The sequence below is a fragment of the Siphateles boraxobius genome, unplaced genomic scaffold (assembly GCF_051911475.1).
Source record: "Siphateles boraxobius isolate OS27281-9 unplaced genomic scaffold, OSU_SipBor_1 65, whole genome shotgun sequence".
NCBI lineage: Eukaryota > Metazoa > Chordata > Actinopteri > Cypriniformes > Leuciscidae > Siphateles > Siphateles boraxobius.
In genome coordinates this window covers 780,001-803,521 of record NW_027509192.1, presented here as the reverse complement: position 1 = coordinate 803,521, position 23,521 = coordinate 780,001, and the positions used below count along the sequence as shown (strand labels likewise).

At 37.4% G+C, this 23,521-nt stretch overlaps 2 protein-coding genes across 31 annotated transcripts in view; one reads left to right on the top strand and one right to left on the bottom strand.

Annotated features, from left to right (window-relative positions):
* The window catches only part of ankrd26 (ankyrin repeat domain containing 26), a 37,107-nt gene extending 16,849 nt beyond the window's left edge, over positions 1 to 20,258 (top strand). For 10 of the 29 annotated variants that reach the window (XM_077210034.1, XM_077210023.1, XM_077210016.1 and 7 more), the window contains 21 exons: positions 211 to 434; positions 2,705 to 2,902; positions 3,325 to 3,376; positions 3,787 to 3,928; positions 4,044 to 4,257; positions 4,365 to 4,548; positions 4,631 to 4,777; positions 5,522 to 6,490; positions 7,503 to 7,655; positions 7,873 to 8,048; positions 9,727 to 9,820; positions 10,087 to 10,113; positions 10,485 to 10,562; positions 10,668 to 10,802; positions 12,427 to 12,539; positions 13,634 to 13,775; positions 14,096 to 14,386; positions 15,546 to 15,781; positions 16,640 to 16,889; positions 18,864 to 18,908; positions 19,198 to 19,571. In XM_077210034.1, coding sequence (XP_077066149.1) covers positions 211 to 434; positions 2,705 to 2,902; positions 3,325 to 3,376; positions 3,787 to 3,928; positions 4,044 to 4,257; positions 4,365 to 4,548; positions 4,631 to 4,777; positions 5,522 to 6,490; positions 7,503 to 7,655; positions 7,873 to 8,048; positions 9,727 to 9,820; positions 10,087 to 10,113; positions 10,485 to 10,562; positions 10,668 to 10,802; positions 12,427 to 12,539; positions 13,634 to 13,775; positions 14,096 to 14,386; positions 15,546 to 15,781; positions 16,640 to 16,889; positions 18,864 to 18,908; positions 19,198 to 19,359 — 4,032 coding nt within the window. In that variant the 3' untranslated portion in view covers positions 19,360 to 19,571. Of the gene's footprint in view, positions 1 to 210; positions 435 to 2,704; positions 2,903 to 3,324; positions 3,377 to 3,786; positions 3,929 to 4,043; positions 4,258 to 4,364; positions 4,549 to 4,630; positions 4,778 to 5,521; positions 6,491 to 7,502; positions 7,656 to 7,872; positions 8,049 to 9,726; positions 9,821 to 10,086; positions 10,114 to 10,484; positions 10,563 to 10,667; positions 10,803 to 12,426; positions 12,540 to 13,633; positions 13,776 to 14,095; positions 14,387 to 15,545; positions 15,782 to 16,639; positions 16,890 to 17,688; positions 17,747 to 18,863; positions 18,910 to 19,197 lie in introns of all 29 variants that reach the window. The other 19 variants (XM_077210042.1, XM_077210038.1, XM_077210020.1 and 16 more) reach the window with 11 other exon arrangements.
* Positions 20,259 to 21,081: 823 nt separating this feature from the next.
* Positions 21,082 to 23,521, bottom strand: part of ccdc77 (coiled-coil domain containing 77) — an 8,980-nt gene continuing 6,540 nt past the window's right edge. For both annotated transcript variants that reach the window (XM_077210046.1, XM_077210048.1), the window contains exons 9-12: positions 22,872 to 23,112; positions 22,155 to 22,280; positions 21,687 to 21,839; positions 21,082 to 21,471 (exon numbers count right to left, since the gene is read on the bottom strand). In XM_077210046.1, coding sequence (XP_077066161.1) covers positions 21,325 to 21,471; positions 21,687 to 21,839; positions 22,155 to 22,280; positions 22,872 to 23,112 — 667 coding nt within the window. In that variant the 3' untranslated portion in view covers positions 21,082 to 21,324. The remainder of the gene's footprint in view (positions 21,472 to 21,686; positions 21,840 to 22,154; positions 22,281 to 22,871; positions 23,113 to 23,521) is intronic.

Genomic DNA, 23,521 nt, shown 5'->3' with positions numbered 1-23,521 from the left:
GGCTTGAAGTGTTTTTATGTTGCTTGCGCTTCTTTTTAAATAAGAAAAGAAGACATGCTGTATTGTGTGGTGTTTTTGCTGAATTTTGTCTTGTATGTGACTGGATATGAATGTTTTGCATGATCAATTGGCTAAATCGATAAATGCATTAACATTTCCTAGAAGTGGGTTTAAATCTAGAATTGTCTTTCCTTAATATCTTCTGTTTAGGGTGGTAAGGAACAAACCAATGTTATGAGGGGAGAACACCAGCCCAGTGCTTTATGGGATTCTGGAGGATCCAGAGGACGAGCTGAACTTGACCAAGGAAAAGGGAGGAAAACTGACACCAACTCTGGGAACCCAAAACCTCAACAGGAAGGGATGGCTGTCGGCAGGTCTTTGGGAAGAGAGGGTAGTGTTTCACCGAGACAACTGTCAAGAAGTCCAAGAAGGTATATATATGTCACATTACAGTAGATGGAATTAATGTGAAGGGAGAGTTTCTTTTTTGATCTGATCACATACGCTATGCTTCCATCCAAAGTTGTAAGTTTAACTTATAGACAAAATGGGAATATCGCATAAAATAAAGCAGCCTTTCAGTCCCATGCGTTCAAGAAAAAAATCGTCACTCCCTGGGAAATTGGTGGAAAATATCTGTTATAAAAAGCAAAGCTGCTGCAATCGGGGAAGCCACTCTTTTTTTGTACATCATAAATGAACGTTCGGATGCCTAGTGTTTAGGAACGCAATCGTGTGAGACACTTCTGGGAGGGAATTAAACTAAATCGTTCTGAAGACTTTGAGATGCTGAGATGCGATTGTTCCGCTGGTTAGTCCAGATATCCAATCATGTCCTCTGAGAGTTTTTTTGTTGCGCATCGAGGGATTTATTAGGTAAATGTGTTTCCATTGTAGTTTGTGTCTTCTTATCGGATGAAAAAAGTGCCTCAGTTGAGCACATACATATATTTTTATGCACATTTTTAGAATTGATGTGCTTTTTGGGGTTTCCATCAAGTGTTGTTTTTTTTATGTGATATCCCAAAATTTGCATAAAAATAGTTGGATAGAAACATGGCTATTGAAGAACTATGCTTTTATTTTATTTTATTTTATTTTGGAATTCCTTATATCCCGTGTGCTTACACTACTCAAACATTCCTGGAAAAACAATTACTGAGGACTCTTAAAGAGTAAGGAGCATTCAGCAAACAGCCTGATAGATTTTTTTTTTCATTCTACTTTTAATGAATATGCATCCAATCACAAAAATTGGATCAAAGTCTGTTGCCATTCTATACATCTATTGTGTTATATTTTTGATTTGTCCGACTGTTATGTTTCATTCTAATGAAAACACAGCACAAATAGCCATCAGGGGCCTCATTTATAAACGTTGCGTACGCACAAAAGAAGGCGTACGCCGCTCTCTACGCAATAATTGGTATTTATAAAAAGCAAACTTGACGGTAAAATGTGCGGTCCTTCACGCAAGCTCTGACCCAGGCGTACGCACAAAAACGGGTGAAATGAGAAATGGCGACACCGTCGGCAGATGGAAGAAACACGTGAAAGTGTGTGAAACTGTAGACCGTTGTGTAAAAGAAATGGCAATACTGCCTCTCATAAATAACATGAAGACTTTACAAACCAAGTCTTTCAATTAACAGCCTACACGAACACCCCGTTTGATCGATCTGCAACAGAAATGCAAATTAACACATATTTGCAAAAAGAAAAGTGAAATATGTACTGCAATAATATTGGCATTTTATACAATTCATCCTCATAAATAAGATGGTAAACAGAACGAAATAATGTACAAAACTGATATTCTCGCCAATGTGTCCGTCTGGCGGAGCAGATATAGATGCAATTAGATAGTCAGTCAGATAGATAGATAATTAGGGGGATAGATAGATAGATAGATAGATAGATAGATAGATAGATAGATAGATAGATAGATAGATAATGTATTATTTGTCCACTGGGGAAAGTTGTTTTCATAGTAAAAATGTCTTTTTTAAATGTCGGTGTCCCCTTTCCCCACCCGTGGCAGACACACTCTGGCGATGGAGCGCTAGACGCCTTTTTGCCTCGACTTTGATGTCCGACCATTTCTTTTTTATTTCGGCCACAGTCCGAGGTTGTGAGGCTACAGCATTTACGGCGTCTGCAACCTTTTGCCACTCAAGTGCCTTTTTGGCATTAGTAATGCCCACACTGTGCCCTCCAAACAACATTTTTCTCCTCTTTTCCACCTCGCCGACGATAACTTCTACTTCACATTGAGTGAAGTTACGTTTTTTTGATTTCCTCTCTGTGTTTGCCATGATTTCGCAATCGATGAATATTAACTTGTGGGCGTTTCACGGACTATTTATGGGCAATTATGGGCGTGACATGAAGCCGCAAAAGCTGCGCTACATTTAGAATTGATTGTGATTTATTAAGGGAAAACTGCGTAGGATGTGCGTGCGCACGGTTTTATAAATCCGAATATTTCTGTGTGTACGCACGTCCTATGTTTCATCCGTACGCCACTTCTGCCGCAAATCCTACGCAAAGTTTTATAAATGAGGCCCCAGGTCTTTGCTGACGCTCTGATTTTGCCTTTTCTTTTCTGGGTGTCTCCCTGGTGGAGGCTGTGAAGTTGACATTTGTTTATTTTAGTTAAATCTTTCATTTCAACTTCATTTTGAGATCTGTGTACCTCCAGTACTGACAGGGCACCGCCACATGGTGAGGAAGATGAAAAGGAGGTGGAAAAGAAAACTGTAGGTAGCCAAGCGAGAAATCTCTGTGTAGCTCCGCCGCTTCAGGGAAAACCCTCCCGGCCTGCGACCCGCCATAACGGAGACCTCGAGTCTGTCTTTGATGATAGTACTTTAAGTGAGCTGTCGGAGGAGGACAGGAGGTATACATGCAGTATTTAAATGCTTTTTAATGCAGCTTCACTATCAAATGTTGATTTTTATATGTTGCAGTGTTGCAGCAACAACATTAGAGGTGTAACTTGGCCTGTACAGAATCTGCGCCCATAGAATTTTACCTAATATGAAAAATATTCTTTTAAGTCTTTTAGCTAATGATAAAAATGAACTGTAAATCATTCAACAAAATTCCACAACATTTCCCAACAATCAGTGTAGAAAACAAATGAAAAGAGTGCAGATTCCATTTGGGCCTTGTTATAACATTTACATTTTTTAAGCGAATACTGCATTATATCTTCATTTTAGAGCACCAAACTTGCTCTCCGGTGGACTGTTGTTGTCTGATTAAAGATAATCTTGTCTAATATCATGTTTTCTCTTCCTCACCCCTCTGTTCTGACAGGTCTCCGTATTCAAGGCGTAAGAAAGAGCAGGTGAATTTCTTTCTTGATAAGGTAACCCCTGTAGTGTTTGTTTATGACAGTGGTTAACAAACGCACCTTTTGAGAATAAGAAGGAATATATTTGTCAGCATGAATTTGCAATAGTTTTTCCTTCCCTATTGTGACGTGTATCTTAATGAAACGACTTCTGGGACAAAAAAAATGTAGGGCGGGACTTGATTTTGTTCATGGGGGGAATTGAGTGGATGGTTGTGGTTTGCTATTGGTCGATCTGATGTGAGTGACAGGTTGTCCTGTATTCCCGGCAGTAAACGCCATCAGAGAAGAGATGTGGCTGCAAGAGGAAGGGGATTTTGATGAAAGATTACAAGGGCACATGAATTAAAAAAATTATTTGCACAGATAAAACATTTATAATAAATACTGCATTGGTTTATTGACTTTTATTGTCTCCTATGCAGAGCACTGGAGAGCTGGAGATGGCGGATGATTTTGAAGATCTCACCCAGTCTTCTGACACAGCCACTGAAGAGCTGGAGACTCCAGTATCTGGATACCGCAACGCATCTCTGCTCTTCAAACAGCTCGACTCAAGCTATATGGGTGAGTCGCTCTGATCCAATCAGCTGCAAATAAACTTTTAGGTTACCTATAATCAGGTGTTCAGCAAATGAAAGATGTTTGCTTAAGTCTCCTGTGTCTTATGTCCACCCTGCAGACTCAGTGAGCGTAGTGAAACTACAAAACATGTTTCATGAGTATGAGCGCACAATCCAGAGGGAGAGAGACCGGCACAGTCGTCTGGCGGATAAAACCTCTCAGCTGGAGCAAGAACGCAACGAGCTCAAGATCCTGCTGGATGAGATCAGAGGCAGCAAGTCCAGCCTAGAACATCTCAGACTGGAGCTGGAAACGGACATGAACAATCTCAAGTGAGCTCAACTCAATGCATGTGGAAGGAGGTCAGATGCTCACCAGGGTTTGGAACAGTGCCATTCAACTCTCTCTCTCTTTCCCTCTCTCTCTCTTCTCATGAAAGGTTCCTTTTGAGACAGGAACAGGAAAAGCATCAGAGCGCTCTCATGCTGTATAATAAAACCCGTGAGCAGCTACAGAGGAAAGAGGAGCAGCAGCGGGCCGAGGCCGAGGAGCGCCACAAAGCCGAGCTGAAAGTCCGGAGTCTGGAACTGGAGATCAGAGCCCTGAAGAACGGCATCAAACAGGTCAGATTTTACAGTCCCCTGCTGGTAAAGCCAGCGCATAACAGTTTTTTCAGTATGTGTGTGTGTGTGTTTGAATGTTTAGCTTGAGGAGGACAGAGACGAGTCTCAACGACTCCTGTCTCATGAGCGCAGTGCTCGCGCCCTACATGAGGAGTTACTCAACAACCACTTGCGTAAGCAGCATGACATTGAGGAGGAGAACCTCCGAAACCTCAACAAGAGCAATGAGGTACTGCTGTCACCTCAGATATTACCAGCTTTATGTGTGTTTGTCGGGGAATATTTAGAAATGTCAGTAAATCAGTCAGTAAATTCATTGCAAATAACAAATGCATGTAGTCACATATGCAGTGATGTAATATCTTTACAGCCACATGTGTAGTGACATCATGGCTTAACAATCAAATATGCAGTGACATCATGTTTAAAATCACATATTCAGTGGCATCATATCTTTAGTTAAATATACAGTGATGTCATAGCTCTGCAGCATCCCATTTAAGAAACCATAAATAAAATGAGCATAACTGAGAACAAATTCCCCAAATCAGTGGTCATATCTTTATGATCATTTATGCAGTGACATCATAGCTTTGTAGCTTTTAGCCCATCCAATCTAAGAAACCATGAAGAATATGAAGATAATTGAGAACAAATTACCAATGTAGGCCTACAATTCCCCTCTTCCCTTATTTAATAAAATATGTTAATATGAATTAAGTTTATCACATATAAGCAGTGAATTTATAGCATTCAGCAGATCTTCTCTGTAACCCAACTGCTCTGATCCTGTTTTCTGACATGTGATTGGTCAGATTTTCAGGTTTTGTCCTAATGACCTGCACTTAGGCATTAACTTACCGTGTTATAGAGCCAATCACTCCAGTGCAATCAAGCCACGTACTGTTTTAAGGATTCGTTTTAAAACAATGCTAAAATGTGTTTGTCGCATGTTAATTACTGATGTTCTCAGGCCATGTCCCAGCTAACAGAGGCATCGGACCGTGAGCGAGAGTTGATGCAACAAAACCGAACCCTTCAGGATGAGCTGAACGGCTCTCGGGCCGAGCTGGACCGCTCGCAGTGTCACAGCCGTCAGGAAGAGTCACGACTGGCGGAGGAGAGAGATGCTCTACGCGAGAGACTGGAGGACACACGCAGGGACATGAAACTGAGCGAGGAGGCCTTGGCCCAGACCGTGTTCCAGTACAACGGGCAGCTCGGCGCACTGAAGGCCGAATGCTCAGTGATCACAGCTAAACTGGAGCACGAGAGGCAGGTGAGGCAGCAACTGGAGGCCGAGGCGGAGGCGAGCAGGGCACGACTGCAGGCGGCGCTACAGGAGGCCGAGAGATGCCAGGCGTCCCGCACAGATGCAGAGCGCACACTCCAGCGAGACCGTGAGGAGCATCAGCGTACACAGGAAAAACACATCTTTGAGTCCAGCACCCAGCGGGACACCATCCAGTCCCTCTCCCAGAAACTCAGCAAGGCCGAGGCGCGTGCCAACAGCCTGGAGAACGAATGTCACCGCAACTCTCTGACCATTGCGGAGAAGGCCGTGCTGTTGGAGACTCTGGCCCGGGAGAAAGACCAGGCCCAGGCCAGACTCAAAGAACAGGAGGCCACTGTACTGAGCGAACGGGAGCTGGCAAGCCGTGCCAGTGCCAAACTGGAAGCCATGCAGGAGCGTCTGGCCCAGGCTCAGAGCGAGGGCGCGCTGCTACGACAGCAGCTGGAGGAGGCACTGAACAAGGGCTCGGCAAAGGACAAAGCTGTAACAGATGTGCATCAAAACTTTGCCGAAATGCTGAATCAGTTACGTGCAGACGGAGAGGAGAGAGTCCAACTGGTGGAGGAGAGAAGCAAAGAGCTGGCGAGGACGAATGGCGAGCTGAGAGAGCAGAACTACAAACTAGAGCAGGAGAAAGCTGAGAGAGAGGTAGAAAAACAGAGACTGGCTTCTTTTTTAAATAAGCCAATTAATATGCAAACTATTTCAGTATGCAAATTAATTTCCTTTATGAAGAGGGACAGAAAAACGAAAAAAACATTGAAATGAAATCCAACTTTATTTTTTAGATATTCATTGGTAGGAAACTGATTTGGCATAGTTTAATTTACAATAGCAAAATGATTTTACACATAATAGCAAAATAATTTTACACATAACTAAATGACTAAAATATACATGTACTAATTCATTAATAATGTAATGTATACACCATTCAAAAGTTTTTTGAACTATTCAAAATTCTAAAATTCTATTCAGGAAAGACACATTACATTGAAATGACAGGAACAACATTTATAATATTACAAAAGATTTCTATTTCAAATAAATGCTGTTCTTTTTGAACTTTCTATTCAAGAATCCTGAAAAAAAATGCATCAGTGTCCGCAAAAAATATTAAGCCGCAAAACAGTTTAATATTAAAATATTAGAATGATTTCTGAAGGATCATGTGACACTGAAGACTGGAGTAATGATGCTAAAAATTCAGCTTTGCATGACAGGAATAAATTACATTTTAAAATATATTCAAATAGAAAACAGGCATTTAAAATTGCAATAATATTTTACAATATTACTGTTTTTACTGTATTTTCGATCAAATAAATGCAGATTTTGTGAGCAGAAGATCCTACTGACCCTAAACTTTTGAACAGTGGTGCGCTGTATATAAAAGTATAAAATAAGACAATAATAATTTAAAAAATCTACAAGAAGAAACATTACTTTTTTTTATTTTAGACAGACAAAGAAAATAAAATGGCCAGAATAGCTCTGAAGTGCGACACAAAATAAAATGTCATTGGTCAACTGAATGGGCACTTGAAATGTAGACCGCAACTTCTCAACATGGTACACACATCCGGTGTAGACCCAGTGTGATATAATGTAAAGGCAAGATGATCCAATGAGAGAATGAAGCTATGTTGTGTTTTTGCAGACCTCTCTTCGACAGCTGCAGCAGGAACTGGCCGACAGTCTGAAGAAGTTGTCCATGTGTGAGGCCTCTCTGGAGGTCAACACGCGGTACCGAAACGACCTTGAGGAAGAGAAGGCACGCACACTCAAGGACATCGACCGATTGAAGGCCAAGGTACCCATTACTTCCTGAAAACGTCCCATTTACCATTAACAGTACAATCTGTATGTAACTGGAGTCTCAGGAACAATATATGTTCATTCATTATTTTCTGCATGCATATTCATTATTTAAATATATGAAGTTGCCACAGACAAATATAGGTTCTTATGTAGGCCGTTCAATACTTTCATTTGATTAATTTGCTCTTATACTTTTTGTTCAATGCCAGCTGCAGGAATCTGAAGAAGTGTACGTCCAGGCCGAGAGACGCATCAGCCACCTGAAGAGCTCTCTGGACGATAAGGAGCGAGAAGCCTGCAGTACCGCTCAGAAACTAGAGGAGGCGCTATCTGCTTCTACAGGCAAAGAGCAAACCATTCGACAGCTGGAGGAGGCGGTGCAGAGGTGCAGTTAATCAGTGTCAACTGGGGCTGCAAAGAACACTCACTTTATTTGATTTTCTTTTTTATTTGACATGATTTAAGTTTAATAATGTTGATTTAATTTAAATAATTTACTCATGAAAGTGACGTCAGGGATCACAAATTTTTTTTATTATATAATAAAAAAAATTATTATATAAAAGTTTATTATAGAAAACAAATAATGTGCATTTATACATATATATATGTATTTCATATTTATTCATAATAGAAATAAAATATAAATGGAAAAAAAAGTACCATTACAATAGAGGTAGGAATATAAATATATTATATGAATATTGATATTACATAAATATATATTTATATTCATGTATAAGTATTTCAGTAATGTAATTTAAATCATATTGTTAATTTATTATTTATGAATATTATATAAAATTAATATTAACATTATATGGATATATTTATATTCATATTTACAGACTTAAGTAGTCATTTATTGCGCAATTTGAAGTTATTGTATATGAATATTATATGAAAATATATGAATATATATATATATATATATATATATACTTATATAGTCATTTATTGCATAATATTAAGTTATTAAATATGAATATTATAGAAATAAGAATATATTTATAATAGTATTTGAATATACATTAAATGAATATAAATTGATGAATATAAATTGAAAATGAATTAAATTGATTAATGAATATAAATTGAATACTGTATATTCATATTTACTTATTTAAAGCTGCAGTCCTTTTGGGGGTTAAAATTACCCCAAATAAATTTTTGAGCAAATACATAACCAGCCAGTGTTCAAAACTATCTGCTTGCCTTAGCTCGATTCAAAACGGTAAGCTTGTAATAATGTTTTTAATTCCAGTGGTACTGGTGGATTTCCGAGGGAAATTTGAGCCTGTCTTTGCGTCATTACGTCACATCTGTACACTTAAAGAAGGAGTTTGGGCTAGTAGGCTATATTGCGTGTGCGCGTTCAAACGACAATCACCAGTGACAACTGGAGATTCACCCGTTGTAAAATACAAAAGACTAAAGACAGAAAAAAAGAGAATGCAAGCGGCCCATGCGAAAACTAAGATAAACATCGGAAGGGCATTAAATGTAGTCATGCAATGCTGATGTTGTTAACATTAATAATTTGAGGACGAAGTATAATTTGCACGGTTTGACGTGATATGATAAGTGATCATGTTCCAGTGAAAATTCTTATGTTGGTCATACTTCCAAAAAGTATAATCTGTGATTCTGATTGACAGTATCCACAGTGACTGACAGCCGCACATTCTCCTCAAAATATCGTATTCATCCGCGCTGTGCCGAGCCGAGGCACAGCCCACGTAAAGTTGATAATTCCGCGAATAACTGCAATTGCAGATATCAAACAGAGATGGCGACAAAGAGGAAAAACTACAGACTGCAGCTTTAAATAGTAATTTATTGCATAATATTAAGTTATTAAATATAAATAAGAATATTATATGAATATATTTATATTCTTATTTAAATATTTCAGTTATTTTATTTATGACATAGTATTGTAATAATGCATTCGAACAAAGAATTCTGTTCCCCCTCATCGTTCCCTTATCAACTAAACAACTACTAAGCTAACTGATCATTAAGGGGTGAAAATAGCTAATGAGATTATGACATCCCCACAGGTTAGAGATCGAGAATGCCAGACTGGAGGCCACGACCAAACAGCAGAGCAACCGCATTGAAGCGCTACAGAAGGGCGTTCAGGAGGGGGCTGGGGTGAGTTCTCTTAAATATCGCTCAGTTAGTGGTCAGGGGTCGAGCTGGACCTCTAGTTTGTGAAGCACAAGTGTCCTGACTCAACTTATTATGTTAGATTTAGACATTAATCCAGTCAGAACCTCGTTCCACCCTCTTAAGTCATCTGAGCTTCACATTTGACTTTAGATGAACCCCGGTCAGTGCAGAAATGAGGCGAGTGTACATGTGAGTCATTCGGAGAGGAGATTTCATGTAAACTGATGGTAAAGTCACTGTTTTCACAGCTATCAGGCTCATCACCTGGAGAAGGGGTTGGTATCAAACTTCTAGCCGTGATTCTAGCAATTCCCTTTATTGATTGTTTTTCTTTACTGTGAATTACAGCTCTTCTAGACCTCAAATCTTACTGTGATTTACACTTGAAATGAAGAAGAAACAAGTGTCTGTATACTTGATTGCTTTTCTCTAGTCAGGTTGTTAGTGAGGTGTTTTCTCTGTTTTGGTGGTGGTCTTTTTACAGATTTGATTCGACTTTCATTTGATTGTAAACTCCCTTTCTTCCTTTTCCATTTCTTGTTTCTGGGATCTAAAGTGTTTAGATTAAAGTAGATCTAGATCTGCATGAAGTAGTTAACTCATTGGCAAGATCCTGTTGCGTAATGACCTCTGTGATGTTTCTCAGGTCAGGAATCGTTTGGAAGATCTCGTCACAAACCTACAGAGCAGTAAGATGACGCTAGAAGAACAACTCAACCGAGAGGTACACTTCATAACAAACATGTGTCACATTGATCTTGATGAACAAAGCAAAGCTATAGGAATATACTATAAAAACTGTTTGTTTAATTGTGGTCCTCCTCTCCAGGTGCAGAAGCAGAGTATGCTATCCCATAATGCCCAGGACTCACAAACTCTGTGGGAGGAGGAGCTAAAGGGCCGCTCACGACTGGGACTCCGCCTCTCTGAGCTGGAGAGAGAGAAAGGAGAACTGACCAATCAGGTCAATCCAAATAATAATAATGCCCATCCAAAATGTGTTACTTGACACCTGATATTTTTTAATGAAATAAGTCTGCATGTTTACGAGTTGCTTAATGTTTAGTGACTCAATCAAAAAAGCTCAGTTGGTACATGGAAATAGATGTTTTACATTTTACATGCCCTTGAATGTTTGTTGTTTTAGTTTGAAATATATAATAAGATTTTTTTTATTTTTTTATTAAGCAAAGATTCATTCAATTGATTAAAAGTGACAGTAAACACATTTATAATGTTACAAAATATTTAAAATAAATGCTTTTCGGAGACGATACACACTACATAAAACAAAAATGGGAAATTGAAGCAAACATAAAATTGACGGATGAGGAATGGGAGGATCTCTCGCAACAAATATGGAGAGTGACATCATCCTTAACCTGGAGGGAACATGGATGGAAAAACTTAGTGAGATATTTTAGAACCCCAGCTCAGACAAAATATCGGGATACAATCTGTTGGCGGGGATGTGGGGAAAAGAGTGCAAACCATGTTCATATTTTTTGGAGTTGTCCCTCGATGGTGAAATATTGGATGGAACTTAAACAGTGTATGGACAAGATTTTACAGATTAATCTACCTTTCACTTTTGACACACTTTATTTGGGAAGACTTAATATGCAAGGTAAAAAGAATCTGAATTGCAAAATGTTTAAAATCATGTTACTAGCAGGAAAAAAGGGAATTACTAGGAAATGGCTACAGGTGGAAGCGCCAAGAAAGGAAAATTGGGTTGATGTCATGCATGATATATACGTTATGGAGAAACTGACTTCCACTTGTAGATTTGAAATGGATAAATTCGAGAGAATATGGAATGGATTCTTAAAATTTATTCGGCCAATAAGATCAGATTTTGTGTGAAATATAGTACCTGAGACACTCCCCTGTTTTTGTTCTTGCTACCAGTCTGTTTGTTTTTTTGTTTTATTGTATTTCTTTTATTTTTTTTTATTTATTTTTTTTTCTCGTAAAAAAAAAAAAAAAAGCTGATGTGAGACAAGACAAAAATGTTGTTTAATATGACCAAATGTGTATTTATGTCTTGCAACTTCAAGAAATAATAAAATATAAAAAAATAAAAATAAATGCTTTTCATCAAAAAAATCCTGAAAGTAAATGTTTCTACAAAAATGTGAATCAGCACATCTGTTTTCAACATTGATAATAATCAGAAATGCTTGTTGTGCAGCGATTCAGCATATTAGAATGATTTCTGGAGGATCTGAAAATTCAGCTTTGATCACAGGAATAAATTTCATTTTAACATATATTCAAATAGAAAACAGTTTATATTTCACAGTATTACTGTTTTTACTGTATTGTTGTATTGTTGTTTTGTTCAAATAAATGCAGCCTTGGTGAGCAGAAGAGACTTTCAAAAGTATTAAAAAAAATCTTACTGACACCAAACTTTTAAAAAGTAGTGTATAAATAGGGAAAATCTTGTTTGAAATAGTATTAGATTAAGTGTTTCATGTCACACCGTGGAACACACGCTAAAAAGCTTTGAAATGTCATGTTGAGAACACAATTAAGATTTCTGCCTGTTATTAACACTCTGTCTAACACTCTGTGTGTTTCAGATGGAGCTCGAGAAGAAAAAGGCCAAAAAACTAGCGGAGCATAAGAAATCTGTGGACACACGTTTGGAGCAGGAGATGAAGAGAAACACTGACCTTCAGAAAGAAATGTACAGGTGACCCTTTAACCTTTAACCCCGACCGCTGCAGCTCTACACCTGTAGACGTGTTTGAGTACATAGAGAAGCCGGCTACACGGATCCTCCTGCTTGCAAATGTGTGAGATCAGTGCTTTTTACATGCGAGGACACGTCTTATATTTGTTTAATTCAGTGATGATTGACTTCAAGCCTGTTTTTGCTGCTATAGTGCTTTAGAGTGACATACAGCTATGTCTAGCGCTAAAACATTCAAACAGCGGTTCCATAGTGATGTATTTCCAAGTGTTCATATTATCCATGGTGAATTGATTAAATGGTGAAAAAAGTCTCTACATGGTGGATAGTTGGATAAGATGAGTTCAAGAGTAAAAGGAATTGGTGATGTCATTTGAAAAGCAAATTGTTTAACTCAGCTCAATCACATTGTGAGATTCAAAAATTTAATTTTGTTGCATTAACCAAAAAAAAAAAAAAGAGGTTAATGGCAATTAATTATTTCAAAGCATATCAAGGGAGGCACAAAAAATGATCATAAATTTACTACGTAAAAATAAAAGTAAATAATAAGTAAACAAGCAAACAAACAATTTAAATAATTTATGTTGACTTTAATCTATATATATATTATTATTATTATTATTATTATTATTATTATTATTATTATTATTATTATTATTTATATGGCCAGGCTGACATCTCAAGCTTTTATTGACTTCAATAAATGTTGAATAGTGTTATTTTTCCGTAGTATTATTTATATAGTATTTATTTTCTTATTTATAATAATGATTAGCTTTTATTTAAATTTTTGTTTGTTTCAGTACTTTTATGTGCTTTTGTCATTTTTTATCAGTTTTTGTTTTTATAAATTCAAGATTAATATATAGTAAAATATTTCTACTAAGTTTTATTTTAATTACATTTTTATTTGTAATAATTTTCAACTTTCAACTTTCTATTTCATTTAGTTGCCATGCCAGCATTTCTAAAACTTTTTCAAGTATAACTTATTCATCTAATATATATATTTATTTATCTACTCTTTTTTGATAGTTTACACATTGATAGAGAATGTCTGGGTATTCATCGTATTTTACTGTACGTGTCAGGTTGAAGACTCTATTGAAGACCGCTAAGAAACATCTGCGTGAAAAGGGCGCTGGACAGCTGGACTCTCCTCTGGTCAGCTTTAGAGGAGACATGAGCCACCGACTGGAGGCAGAGAGCGCTTCCAGCAGAATGAAGACTAGGGTACAGTCTTTTACAGCCTTTTAGGTCCTTGCATGCACACTGAGTCCGAAATTCTCGTCTTTAAAAAATAAATACGACTTCACGTAATATCAATCATGTTTGCACACTGCCTCCGAAACTTTCGTCCGTCATAAAAAAATTCGGATCGGGTTGGATTTTCTGCGTTTTTCGCATCCGTAGCAAGCATTTTGAGAGGTATTTCGACAATTCAGAGCCACCGAATGACGAATACGAATTCGGACTCTGTGTGTAAAGACTGCAAAAGTATGCAAACTCCATTGAGTCTCTTATTTCCTCCTTTACGTGCCGTTTTCTGCCAGATGGACGAGCTCCAGTCTCAGTTCGAGCGCGAGGCGTCGCGCTGCTCCCGGCTGGAGGAGGTGAACCGACAGCTAAAGGAGAAGCTGGCGTCTGTGAAGGGCCTGAGCCGAAGCCACGAGCAGACGGAGCGCAGCAAGAGGCAGCTGGAGGACGAGGTGGCCGGTCTGCGCAGGCAGCTGGAGGCCGGCGTGATGGACCAGAGCCAGGCCGAGCAGTACCGCAGGGAGACCGAGGAGAGAGCCCGACACGAGATCCGACACAAACTAGAGGAGGTCAACCTCTTCCTGCAGGTACACTGCGCAAATCAGAGACTCGACGTGCACCATGATGCATTTCATTCAGTTTGTATGCAAGATCCAAAGTTTTATTTTATTTTACTATTATTGTCTTGAAAATTAAATTAAGTCTTCTTATATAAAGTTTCAGGTTTTAGACTGTATTTTTCAATCTTTAGACACAAATGGAATTTTATTTAGTTTATTATAATTTGCATGATTTATTATATTGTTTCCTATTTTTATTATTAACGATTTTATAAAGTTAATTATAATAATTGTGTTTATTATACAGGTCAGATGCAGGCAGAATTTTATTATTTATTATTATTTAATTAGTTTATGATAATATATATTTCTGGAATATAAAATATTTTATACAGTGCTGGTCAGAATTATTTGCCCCTTGGTAAATATGATCAAAGATGGCTGTACAAAATAAATCTGCTTTGTTAATCCTTTTGATATTTTATTTTAAAAATTTGCAAAAAATCTAACTTTTCATTAAAGTAAAAGAATTGAAAGTGGGGGGGAAATCACATTATGAAATAAATGTTTTTCTCCAAAACACGTTGGGAACAATTATTTGCCCCCTTTTATTAAATACTTTTTGCAACCTCCTTTTTCCAAGTTAACAGCTCTGAGTGTTCTCCTATAATGCCTGATGAGTTTGGAGAACACCTGACCAGAGATCAGAGGCCATTCCTCCATACAGAATCTCTCCAGATCCTTCAAATTCCCAGATCCATGTTGGCGCTCCTTCTCTTCAGTTCAGCCCACTCATCTTCTATAGGGTTCAGGTCTGGGGACTGGGATGTTCTCCAAACTCATCCGGCATTATAGGAGAACACTCAGAGCTGTCATCTTGAAAAAAGGAGGTTGCAAAAAGTATTTAATAAAAGGGGGCAAATAATTGTTCCCAACGTGTTTTGGAGAAAAACATTTATTTCATAATGTGATTCCCCCCCCAACCACTTTCAATTCTTTTACTTCAATGATAGGTTCGATTTTTGGATTTAAAAAAAAACGTATATCAAAAGGATAAACAATGCAGCCATCTTTGATCATATCTACCAAGGGGGCAAATAATTTTAACCAGCACTGTATTTTTAAAGATAATTATAATAATTTTATTCTAAAGTTTTACACACTGTTTGTGTGTTTGACCCGTCAGACGCAGGCGGCGTCTCAGGAAGCTCTGGAGCAGATGAAAGCTGTGAATGAGGCCAGTCAGCGCGCTCAGCTGGAGCAGCGCATCAAGGATCTGGAGGCAGAACTCAGTCGCACACGCAGCGTTCAGCAGGACAGTCTGGTTCAGAGAGACTCCAGTCGCACCGAGCTGGAGCGCTACAGACAGCTGTACAGCGAAGAGCTGCGCCTACGCAAGAGTCTGGCCTCCAAACTGGAGAGGTGAGAGGCATGATGGGAGTCTGTCCCATCATTTATAAATGTTTGTCTTAATTATAATCACAGCTCAATCACATTGTGAGATTTAACAATTTAATTGAGTTACATTAACCATACTAAAAAAGAGTTTAATGGCAATTAATTATTTCAAAGCATATAAAGGGAGGCTCAGAAAATTGAAATTGACCTTGTAAAACTAAAAACAATAAATAAATGGTAAAATAAAAAAATTGGTTAACATATAAACAAACAAATGCATAAATAAATATGAATTATTTCAAAGCATACCAAGAGAGGTGCAGAATATTTTTACCAAGTAAAACTAAAAATAATAAATGCAAATATATATATATGTGTGTGTGTGTGTGTGTGTGTGTGTGTGTGTGTGTGTGTGTGTGTGTGTGTGTGTGTGTGTGTGTGTGTGTGTGTGTGTGTGTGTGTGTGTGTGTGTGTGTGTGTGTGTGTGTGTGTGTGTGTGTGTGTGTGTGTGTGTGTGTCAAGGAAAGAGCAGAAAACAATGAAAAATTTAACAAGTGAAGCTAAAAAAGAAAAAAAACAAATAAATTAATAAAATAATCATATTATATTTAAATAAAAATTAATAAATGTTATTTCAAAGCATATCAAGGGAGGTGCAGGAAGTCATCATACATTTACCAAGTAAAAGCTAAAACTAAAAACAAATAAATCAATAAAATAAAAGTCAATGTATTATTTTATTTTTATTATTATTTTAATCAGCCGTAGTAAATATTTTTAATAATAGAATAGAACAGCTCTTTGTTTTTATTCAGTCGATTTATTTATGTCTGTGTTTTTATAATGTACTATTAAAGGTTTTTTTTTTATGATGATGTGCAGGTCGAATGAGCGGTTAGCGGAGGCTAACACTAAACTCCTGAGCGAGAGGCAGCGCAGTAAATCTCTGCTCACCAGCAGTTTAGTGAACGGCAGTCTGGGAGGCCCCGCTCTCGATGTGGCGTCTCTGGGCTCTATGGGGGCGTACGGAGCCTCTCTGGGGCCCCTGAACAGGAGTCTGGGCCTGGGTAGCCCCCTGCTGGGTACGGTAGGAGAATCCCAGAGCAACCGCGTCGAGGCCTACCTGGCAAAGGTTAGCGCTCATCAAGTCATTTCATTCTCCATTAAGCCGAGTGCTCACTATGCGATTTATAATAGTCCTTTACGATTGTTTCTTGTCAGACTGTACGAACATGATCCTCGCTGTAAGTCATGTCACACTGTAAGATCTCAGTTGTCATTAATGTCAGATATACGACTGTCAAGACGCGCAAAAAATGGACGCACGCAAGAAAACTTGTCCCCATCATTAATCAATGACGTGTTCGTGATGTGAGCTGCGGTACACGCGGGATTGAAATGGTGGCTACAAAGAAATCTCTAACGTTAATTTTGGTCTTGGCTTTTCTTGAAAAACGTCGTAGAAGTCACACTGAAGGACTGTGAGTCAAATCTTCTGACACCGCCAGAATTTCGTCGGAGGTAAAATTTGATCGCAACGGTCATGAATCGGCTGTGGGTGAACATGTTAAACTAACGATCAAAGACTTCAGATTTTAGCTTAGGATCAGAGGAATCTTTTGGGATTTGCTAAATTTGTCTCAGATGGCAAAATTGCACAGCGTGCACCCAGCTTTAGACTCTGAGCAGTTTTCCAAATCCCACACGTCATTGCTTCAGCATTCAACACTAACCATGATCTCATACTCACTGTTAGCTTTAAAAGAGCCACCGTTTCAAAAATCATCAGATGGTGGTGATTCTAAAACTAACGAACAATGATATGTTTTCTCCTTCCACTATCTTACCCTTCTTAAACGCACCAAATAACCTCCTCGCCTGTTTTTCCTGCTGTCTGGACTCATGACCTCTTGTGTCTCTGATATCTTCAGCTTCTAGCTCAAAAGTCTGTTTCTCACCTGTCCTCTCTGCAGCCTGATACCTGAGCAGGTGTGTAGCTGTGTGCAGATCTCTGACTACCAGAACACACACACACACACACACACCACACACACCTGCTTAAATGTCTGTCTGTGGCTTCACACAGCTGTTTTTGGGAGAAAATAACACTGCTCAGAATGAAATCGAGTGCACAGCATACTGGATAATATACACTGTACTATTATTTCGCAGTGTGCAACATTGAAAATATTGTTGTATGCTACATGGTTTTCAAATTACCTCATTATAGTTATAAAAAGGATTTTTTTTTTACATTTTAATTCTTATTTTGTGTAAAATATTGCAACTTTTGACGGTTGGATCAGATGATATTAGTTTGAGTTCTTTTACTACACTGGAAATGGAAAGTAAAGTCAAGAGCGTTGCATTGTGGGATACAGTATTCAGTGCAGTTTGCTGTTGTATACTGCACAATTTGATAAATTTAGGTCATCCTGGAACTTAATGGGTACAGAAAATTGGTATACTGTGCATACAATATTCATACTAATGAAGTATCCAATATGTCTGTATTTAATGAATATTTTAAATTAGATTTAATGTTTATGATGTGTAACATGTTCTGCTATTCTCAGGTGTGTATTAGTCAAAATTTGAACCCCTTTATTTGATGCTCAATTCTTTCACTAATATCCATGTGAGTGATTCAGTTTAGCATCAGATCTGTTACATTCTTTATTTAATATTATACTAATCAAATTCATAATAACTTAATTACTAGCTATGGCCTTGTTTGCTCAAACAACAAATAATCATATTAGAGTGATTTCTGAAGGATCATGTGACACTTGAGAGTAATGATGCTGAAAATTCAGCTTTGATCACAGGAATAAATTACATTTGAACATATATTCACATAGAAATATTATTACAATTTAAAATACGTGTTTTCTGTTTTTATTGTATTTTTCATCAAATAAATGCAGGCTTAAAACCCCAAACTTTTGATTGGCTTATACTAGCATTTGACTAATTAGACTATTCCGATTACTAACGCTGGGTTTTATTGTGAACGCTGTGACGTGGCTGAGTGCTAGTTTGAGGACATGCGTGTTTGATGAGATGAAGATAGGAGTGTAATCAGGTTTGTCTGTTCCTGTTACAGTTGCAGACGGAGCTGGAGAAGAATATATCGAAGGAGCTGGACTACAGTGAGTCATTATTACAACAAAACATTCTTAATATCATGAAGTTTCAATAGCCTTTTCTTCCCTATTGTGACGTATATCCAAGTGAAACGGCTTCGGGAACAACAAATGTAGGGCGGGGCTTGATTATATGTGGAGACTTGATTGGATGGTTGTGGTTTGCTATTGGTGGATCTCATGTGAGTGACAGGTCTCGTTATCAGAGAAGAGATGAGCTGCAAATTTATTCTGTATTCATTTGATGTGCACTCAAAAGTGACTCAAGTGTCCTTTTTTTTTCTCTCTCTCTCTGTGACAGGAGAGCTGGAAGGAGGTTCTGCCCGTTTGTCTCCCGTAGGTTCGGCCTCCGGCTCTCAAAACCTGAACCTGAACGTGACCCAGGAGCAGACGGACCCCGTGAGCAAAGCCACTCAACAATATCTGGAGGTGCTCAAGAAGAACTACATGATCTGACACACTGTGAACACAATCAACTCTCACAGTCACAAACCCACTCTACACACAAACTCATGAGGGTGGACAGCCACATAACTCCCTAAAAGGCCTATCGATTAACAAAACAGCAGTTTGTTTACTAAAGCTGGTGTTTTGACAGCGGTTATGGTGCCTCCATACGGCCATTAATGCCCAAGTCTATCTAAAATGCTCTTATATGTCTCATCAAAGAAGAATATGTTTATACCTGTAAAATCCCAGTCATCAGGCTGGTTCCTGCTGGTCGGGAATAATACAGCAATAAGATACGTAACTATTTTTAATAGACTTGTGCATTAGTGATGCAAAAACAATACAACAACTGAAAGGGCCAACTTTCAACACTACAATCAGATTGTGATCTTTAATCGAGTGTGAAGTGACAACGCACTTTTGTGCCTCAGGAGCAAATTAACTATGTTTAAATCATTCTGTCATTGTTAAAGCCATATGGGCGTCACTGAGGTCTTGAGGTACGTGTGAAGTGCAGCTTTCAGTGTTGAAGACCTTTGTTGCTTTCATGTTTTTCATATGTGGGTTTTAGTGTATATACTTTGGCTTTAAGTCAATGCATATTATAAAAAAAGTATTTGTACCGTTAATATTATTGCCAAGTGATGACAATGGTACGTTCTACACTATCGTGCAATATACTCGTTTTAAAATCAAATGACGAAACTCTCGGTTGGAGATGTTTTTTGGGAAATGAATGCTATACTTGAATGAGATGCAACTAGACAATGATCGGTGTGTGACGGTGTCACCGCTTCTCTGTGCTCAGGGTGGATCGTTTCAATGTATGAGCGAATCTCACAAATTAATGTACGGAGTCATATTTCAGATGTTGCATGTAAATAAAATATGCATAATTTGTTTTAGTTTTTTTTGCATTGTGATATTTTCTTGACATTTAAGCATATTTTACCCCTAAACTTCTATTTATTTTATCTTCAAATTTAAAATTTACATTACTGTTGTATATATTTTCATTTTTTACACACACATACATTTATATGTGGGTATATTTATGTATATATATATATATATATATATCTTTTTTTATGTGACCCTGGATCACAAAACCAGTCATATGGGTCATTTTTTCAAAATTGAGATTTATACATCATCTGAAAGCTGAATAAATAAGCTTTCCATTGATGCATGGTTTATTAGGATAGGACAATATTTGGTTGAGATACAACTATTTGAAGATCTGGAGTCTGAGAGTGCAAAGAAATCGAAACGTTGAGAAAATCACCTTTTAAGTTGTCAATTTATGTTCGCGATTTGCTGCATTCACTCACACAAATAAATGTTTTATATATTTACGGTTGGAAATTTACAAATTATCTTCATGGAACATGATCTTTGCTTAATATCCTAATGATTTTTGTCATAAAAGAAAAATCAATATTTTTGACCCATACAATGTATTGTTGGCTATTGCCACAAATATACCCGTGCGACTTGTGACTGGTTTTGTGGTCCAGGGTCACAAATATGATTTTTTTTATTTATTTTTTTATTAGTTAGATTCATCTGTAAGTTTTAGTTTTTTGTCTACTGAAATATGTAGTCTCTTCCAAACATTTCAGTATTGTTTTTGTCTTAAGAAATATGTTTAAAAGCTATAAAATGAACATGAGCCTTGTGTTGTACATCATTGTCTCAGACCAGTCAAAAATAGTGATCATTATCATATTGAATACAAAAATCAACCTTTATTTATCTAATATAGAAAATGCAACAGCACAAATAAATACACAGGAACTTCCAACTTTCTTCTGAATCATTCCTCCAGTCTTAAGTCTCAGGAGTTCCTCATACTCCAAATCATTGGTAAAAACAGTGAACAACATAATGCGAGACCAACAATATGATCCAGAGCGGATAGAGTTCATATTTCCATATGCAAATGCCTACATCAATCCACATGACGAGTCTTCAGCAGAATCTCAGATCGTTCTCCAGTCTGTAGATTTTGGCCTTCAGGTTCTTCAGCTCGTCCTGGACCTTCACCGTGCGGCTGTTTGTCTGACGCACTTCATGGAGAATCGCCAGGTCTTGATTAGGGCCCACGTTGAGCGTCAACTAGTGGAAGAGAGAGTCATCAAAATCTGGATCATTTTAAATAGATTAGCACTATTAATGGTTATATGAATGACCAACAAATAGTTATCTGTCTGCCAATTCCATAGGTAATGATATCAGACAATTTCATTGTATGTAGCTGAAAATAAGTCAAAAAATGTTTTTTAAGTGGCGTATAAACAGTATAGAAGAGACAAATGAGAGCGATGACTGACTTTAAAGAGATGTTTCTCCACATCTTTGACTTTCTGCCGCAGGTGTTTGATATCAGTCTTGAATCCCTCCACCTCCATGACCCGTCTCTTCTCCAGAGCTTCGTAACGTTGAGTCATTAGCTGCAGACGATTGGCCATCTTGTCAGAGCGCTCCTGAACACACACACACACACACACACACACACACACACACACACACACACAAAATTCAGAAGCTAGTTTTGCATTTAAACGATCTCAACTCTTCAATAAAATATCAAAATTTTTAATGTCAAAGGAGATATGTTACTTTTTTTTTTTAAATGAACATAAAAGGAGATATTTAGTGTGATGTTTAGGTTGCTCTAATGTCTCGACATTCTGCTAAACATGGACTAAAGAAGTAAAAACATTTGCATGCACACATGAAGGAGGGTGAGCAATCGTTTCTTTGTTTTCTTCTGCTGAACTACGAGTTTTTTTGCGTACTTTGAAGATCTCTCGGCCCACGTCGCCCTCTTCTCTGATCTGCGACAGGTCCGTCTCCAGATTCACACACTGATCTCGGTACATGTCAGACAGTTTATGAGCCTGTTTCAGTTCCTCTTGCAAAGCCTGCTGGGAAAAAAAGAGCTGGATAAAGACTTAAAGAATACGGTTGTAAACCAGTTTGTCTATCCAGCACAAAGACATTATGAATTAAAGACTATATACAGTATATATACACAGAACTAAAGATTATATAAATATGATATTAAATAAATATTAAATATTAATAACAAAAATATTGATAATAGAGGTGAACCTTAAATGTTTATTAGAATAATATTTAACACTCATTTTTACAAGAAAAAATAGATATAAACATATATATATTTTTATATATATATATATATACACACACAACATTTCTTATTTTAGCTGGATGTACAAAATTAAAACTAAACATTTATGAAAACTATAAAGACATTTTAAAAAATGACTATGAAAATATAAAAATAAATTGTAATTTAAAATGTTATATATATATATATATATATATATATATATATATATAATTAATAATAATATTTTCCAGAAAACAATACTTTTTCTCGGGCTTTAGTACATTTAGTACGATTTTTTTTTTTAATTCTTAAATAACGTGTTCATAATATCACAAGTTATAAATGAGTCTTCTAAAAAATGAAAAATCATCTTTCTGACCCTGATCTCGTCCCGGTGTGTGTGGCTGCTGTCGTGGTTGTGTGTGATGAGCCGCGGGTCTGCTGACGGACGCTGCTCGTGGAAACTGTGGTCCTCGCGCACTCGCTCCTGGCAGGAGTCCAGCTCTCGCAGGAGACGGTCCTTCTCCGTCATCCAGCTCTTCTCCTGAGCTCGACTCGAGAACTTCAGCTGCAGGAAATCCCTCGTGCTCTCGTACAGCAGATTCTGCGTGCGCTGGAGTCTGAGAACGCCACATGAGGGAGACATTACATACTCCGTTTACACACAACCGTGTTGTTACACACATTCGTCAAAATATCTTCTTTTGTGTTCAGCAGAAAAAAAAAAATTACATAATGACAGAATGTTCATGGGTGAACTTAACAATAATAAATGTATTAACATTAAAGGGGTATCTTGTTACAGGTCCATCTGATTCTGATCTGTTCATTTAATGTCTTATATAAAAAACACAATTTAATTACAAAACGGACAATATTAAATGAAATACTTATATAAGAAGATGCTGTTTATCTAAAGTTATTTAGTTAATTGTTCTGCACATTTGCTCGCAATTTTTTTATTATTACCAAAAGCAGGTTTGCTGGTTTATTTAGTATTTTGAGTATACCACTTAGTACTGTATAAGA